Genomic DNA, 6,000 nt, shown 5'->3' with positions numbered 1-6,000 from the left:
GCAGTTTTTCGCTAATGCTTAAGGTTAGTGTATAGTCAGCTCAGCTTCCAGTATCAACTTGAGTACCTCGTCATGGAGATTTATGCCAGAATGACAACAGTAAGTCATTGCAAGAAGCTAAATCATATAAAATTAAACCATATTTTATATATAATTTTTAGGATGGTATATTAATACTCTACAATAAATAAGGATTTTTAAAAAGTGTTGCTTAGCCGTTGTTGAACTAAATTCAATTATTAGCTTATTCTTTAAGTACTCCAGTTAATAAAGGTTTGATTGTACTTCAAGAACTCTGACTTTTCCAAAAATAAAAAATTAGTTCTTATTTGTTAGGACAAAAATTAAGCTTAAAAGCACATTCACACTTGTCCTTAAAAGTACATTCACATCATATACGAGATAACTTCCTCATGCTTGGAAACATGGCTTATATGGCAAAAAGTCATATGCAAAGAACAACTAGAGGGTAATCCTCCCATGTCCACATCCTCCAAAAAGCCACACTTGGCCTCAGTGTAAAAGTTATATTTTATTGCCATGCTACAAAATGTATGAAGTTGGCACTGACAGGGAGAAATAGAGAACAAGGGTGGGGAGGGCTAGAGGGCAAAAGATGTTGTTACATATACAACAAGGTTTAATCAACAGTGGTAAATTTTGCCAATATTAAAAATGCAAACCAAAATTTAAAATGCTGATATGAAACAGCATTAAAATACAATTTATGCATAGTACTGTATCACTTATGTCTTTTATTAGAGAAATATGGAATGCTTATAAACGAAATTAACTATAGGGGGTAAAATTCATATTTCATTTACAATTTGGCAATGTTAGACAATTTTTTAGTCCCACTGTTAGACAATTTTTTATAAAAGACAAAATTAAAAATCTAATAAGCTACCTTTATACAAAGTTGCTATATTTATGCCTTTACGTAGGAAAAAAACATTTATAATGCAAATTAGGACATACATAATCTTACAATATTATACAATGTAATAAAAATAAAAACATAACACAAAATTTGTCCTTTATAAAATGTGTATTTTGCATTTACCAATGCAAATGTGGCACACTGGTGACTACTGTACTATTAATGCCAGTCCGTTTCCATGCTGCTATTGTCCAATTGTCATAGAACTGCAATTGTAATGATGCTACAAAAGAATTGTGTTACACCAAAAAAGAAAAAAAAGAGGATGTAGGGATGGGGAAAAGGGACGTAAAGAACAGGAAAAATAGGGTGCTGGTTTGGGCAGAGTATATTGTGGTATGTCATAAAATATTTGTTAATTTTTCAAGCCAAAAACATTTCCTATACATTCTGTGATTTTGTACCAATGCCTTTATTCAAATTTGGCAAACATCAGGGAAAAGGTAATTTAGTACCATATACCTCACATATCAGAGATTAGAAAGAGATGCCAATACATCAGTTACTTCTGAATGTTGTCTCTGATGGTATGTCTATTTCAAGGATATATATATATATAGATATATATATATGTATATACAAATATACATATATATATTTATACACACACACTACACATTGCACAAAACACTTGGACATTATGGGTTAGGAACAGCACAAGGGGAAATGGGATGTATTTTTTAGCTTGTTAAGACCTTTACCTTGAGGCAAAAATATGGTGGCACATTATTGGGAAATTATGAAAACATAAGGCCCCTGTCCCATTTTTAATAGAACATTATTGAGGTACATTTTTATACTTTGCGCCACGGATTTTTTTTGGTGGGGGAGGGATACACAAACACTAGCTTGACTCACAACACTGAACTGTGGGGTCAACATTAATATCTGTAAAAACAAAGACTGCTTGGCAAATTTTCTGAAGTCCAAAATGTGATCTATTCTGGATATACTGAGAAGTGAAAAGCTTTTTGCTGAGTCTTCAAAAGTAAAGTGCATATCTCATCACTCCACAGCAGCAGTAAATAAAAGGAACTATTTGCCAATCTTCCTGGAGGGAGGGAAGGCACCATATTTTCATTTTGAAAGGAAGATGAACCTGGGAAATAAAACACACTAAGAAAAAACACATGTAATACCCATATCAGTTTCCAGCCCTGGTCTGGGATAAAAGCTGTTACGATCTATATGGATAAAACAGGATTCTATTAGGGGAAAAGCATATGATCAATGACTATATTTCCAAAACCAAAAAGTGGGATCACGTGATCTATCAACAGAACAGAATATCTAAAATTAGGTCTGTCTCAGAAAATCTGAAACATATGGCCACAATTATATCCCAATAAAATATCTCATTCTAAAATGCACCCAGTAATTGGTACAATTCTTCCAGGACAGAGCTTAATGCCCATTACTAGACTACTGCAGAGGACAAATAGTGTTCTATGTTATTTTTAATTAAATAGGAACACAGGTGATTTCCAGAGACATTTAGAAATTAATACCAGTTGTATACATCTTCCCTAATACTCGTAGTACCTAAAACTCAAATTCTTAGCAGACAAATTGGTCCCATTTTCATTTTTAAAGCACACAGTATTGAAAGAATAAATTGCAATGGTTATATTATAGTTGCTTAAAAAATATAAAAACTAATCAGAATCTGGAAGGAAAAATGAAAAGGCTGAGGAAAAGTAAGAAAAGAAAGTATCCAACCTCCAAAATGAGTAAATAGGTCAGCCCTTTTGTTTGGAGGTTAACGTTCTGTCTTGACTGCTTGTTTCGGAGAAAACCATGTGCACTGGTTCCATCATAACTCTTATTCCACATTACAAAAATCATCACATAAATTTGGCACAATTAGCAATCTACTCAGAATAAAGCATAAATGGAACAATACATTAAAATGGAAACTGCATACCTATACCACTGCTCTCTTTTTAGAGAACAGTGAACACTTTGGTAAGCACCAAATTCACAGAAAAGAAAGAAGATTCTGCTATGCACATAAACCAGTGGCACTAAAAATGATAAAGACATCTTTAATAATTTATTTTCTTTATAATGGTCCCACCCTATTATTTTGCTAATCCATTCACTGTCCTATAATTAGGTCATTTATGGAACAGATTGGATGCTATATGACTGAAATTTTTCATGCTAAATTAACCTTAGTTACATCTGGTAGATCCAGACCAAAATCTCAAATTTCCTCATATTTAGAGGAGACAGCGACGTATTTTGCAAGGATATCTAACCTTCTTTCCACTCTACCTGCTCTTATCTTCTCTAGGATTTGGGAAACTGGAAACTTCTTGATTTTCCAAGAGCTAGACATATGGACTCTCATCAGTTTATATAAACTTCAATTCATTTTCAATCCTAAATTATGACACAATGTCATTGCTATAAGACTTCCACTGTACCTGCTATGCTGGCAACAATTTTAACATTCTATTAAAATCAAGGGATAACCCAAGATCCAGCTATGAGTGAAAGGACAGCAGAGCTGAGGAGCACGACAGTGGGCAAAGTACAGCTGCAGCCGTGTGACTGAGGGGATCACTGCTAAAGTGCTGGGAGAGTGCCCACAGAGAAAACACAGTACCTTTAGGGAAATTTGCATGTTAAAAGTAGCTTCCTTTTTTTTTTTCTTCTCAGCTGCTTAAGAGATCACCTATGAACACAAGTGAAATTTAAAATTGTGAGAATGCTTTTATCAACTTGAAAAGTAAACGGCATATAAATAAATACTGGGCAAGGGCAACCCTGTTATAGAATAACAGTAAGTTCCAAATGAACCTTCAAAACCACAATTTGACAAAAATGCAAACTAAACAAAAATGAACACATAATCCAATTTCAAAACTATATACAAACTCAAACATCCTAAATTGAAAAAGACATGAAGCAACAAAATTAGACATCCCAAACACCAAAGGAAAAACTTGAAGGTAAATGGCAATCTAATGGCACAAATGCCTCCAGAAAACAATGTTACTGTTAATAATCTGTAGGAGAGAAACTTTCAAGAGATCATGGTTCAGATTTTCAAATGTTTTTGGATAAAGTGACCTGAGACTGATTCTTGAGCCTATGTGTAATTCTGACTAAGATATCTGGGCATGCCTTTCAAATGACACCATGAGATGAGTAAAGAGAAAACCTCGTCTCTTTCCTGCCTTTCAACACACCAACAGCAAACCATGTTCACGAACGTAGGGCTCTTTCTAGAAACGCTGAAGGCTAAGGAACTGACTGGTACATAGGAGGTGTGGTACTTCTATTTCCATACATATGTCCTGGCTCAAGTCAAAAAGCCTACAATTAATGAAATAAAGGATTCCTCATGTTACATGCTGGAGGTCACATACCATGAATAGTAAATCTACAAATAGTACTTTCAAAGCCTAGAGTTATCTGTTAGCAATGCACATTATCAAGAGGCTTTATAATATGCTTTAAATGCCAACCATGACTTAGACGTGAATGATATGCATGAGTCCAGAATCTTAATAAAAATTGACCAGCATGTCACTCACTTCAATTCTCATTTTAAATAGGCACTGTGAAAATGGGAATGCTGCTGTACAGTAATGAGTAGTATAGAATGAAATTAGTGTTCTTTTATGAGTACCTGCTCTACATTTTAATTTCCCTTTAAAGAAGCACATGAAATAGTCAGAAAAAAATTTTTTATCAGTCTATAAAAGGAGTTAGTGTTTAGAAATAAAAATGAAGCACTTGCATCTTCATTTTTTAAAACTTCACAAAGGTGCAAACAATGTAATGGTTTCTGGGCTCACATGGGCAGATCAGTACTATTGTGTCTAGTTTTCCTAGATGTACCATCGTCTCGCGGCAGTGCTTTCTGCAGATTTGACATAGCAGCAGTTCTCTCGATGTCTATCACAGCATACAGCTCTGTGCGTCTGGTAGGGGTCTGTGGAAGGGGAGTGGTAGGCGTTTTTGGAGTCTGAGGGTTGTCAGAGTCACTGCCACCTTCCAAGTCAACCTGTATGTAATTGAGCTGCCTGTGTTCTAAACTTGGGCGTCTGATATCAAAGTTAAAGACTGTCGGTGTACAGTCCCGACGCCTTGAATATTCTATTTTGTGAGCACTTGCCGGCACTGTTACATTCTCTGTATTTACATAGTTATGCATTGGATCAAGATTATTATGGTAGCCATTTAGAGATGGGGTCTTTGGTCCTAAATTGTCATCTTCATCCCTACTTAGCTTGCGGGCTTCCCAAACAGGAGGCAAAGATGGTAGATTTTCGTAGTTTAACAATGCAGTTCTTCTCTGAGCTGAGTTGTTGATATTCTGGGTATCTGAGGTACTGGTGGACGGCAGACGACCTCTCCTGAGCCCTGACGCACTGGGGAGAGATAGCCCATTTAGATTTTCATACACCAGTTTGTTAACAGAGGGCGCGTCTCTTCGTTCATCACTGTCATAGCCAGTGTCCCATTCCATGTTATTCGCACCACTTCCACTGACTTGATCTCTTCCAAGTTGTTCCAGTTTCTCTTTTTCCATTAATTGCTTTTGAACTGGGGTTGGTCCTAAGACAAACTTGACTCCTTCAGGTTCAAGAAGAATCTGAGGGTCCCTGTCCTCAATATTACTTGGTTCTTCTTTTGGTGTGTTGCTTTCAGCATTAGAAACCCTCGCCTCCAATGGGACATGCACACTTGCACGGTTTTTCCGTTCTTCTTGTACACCTGTAGTGTTGACATAGGTATGTACCTAAAACAAAAGAGGAAAGTGAATCAGTAAACTTGCTTTAAAAAGAAAAAAAATTTGCCTGACTATATCTATTAATTTTATTAACTTTCTAAGTATATTCTTACTTCAAAGCTTTTGTACCTGTTTTTTTAACCAACAAAAAGGTTGGGAGGAGGTGGGAGAAATGTAGAAATGTCTTCCTAGCTTGATAAAAGAATAACTGCTTTAAAATACATGTGATGGGGCTTCCCTGGTGGCACAGTGGTTGAGAGTCCGCCTGCCGATGCAGGGGACAGGGGTTCGTGCCCCGGTCCGGGAAGATCCC

General features: G+C 36.0%; 1 protein-coding gene across 13 annotated transcripts in view; it reads right to left on the bottom strand.

Annotated features, from left to right (window-relative positions):
• Positions 1-512: 512 nt before the first annotated feature.
• Positions 513-6,000, bottom strand: part of FRS2 (fibroblast growth factor receptor substrate 2) — a 78,423-nt gene continuing 72,935 nt past the window's right edge. For all 13 annotated transcript variants that reach the window (XM_049694992.1, XM_049694996.1, XM_049694995.1 and 10 more), the window contains one exon: positions 513-5,696. In XM_049694992.1, coding sequence (XP_049550949.1) covers positions 4,746-5,696 — 951 coding nt within the window. In that variant the 3' untranslated portion in view covers positions 513-4,745. The remainder of the gene's footprint in view (positions 5,697-6,000) is intronic.

Source organism: Orcinus orca, chromosome 11 (genome assembly GCF_937001465.1).
Source record: "Orcinus orca chromosome 11, mOrcOrc1.1, whole genome shotgun sequence".
Taxonomy (NCBI): Eukaryota; Metazoa; Chordata; class Mammalia; order Artiodactyla; family Delphinidae; genus Orcinus; species Orcinus orca.
The sequence above is the reverse complement of the archived record's forward strand: the minus strand, read 5'-3'. Positions and strand labels throughout refer to the sequence as shown.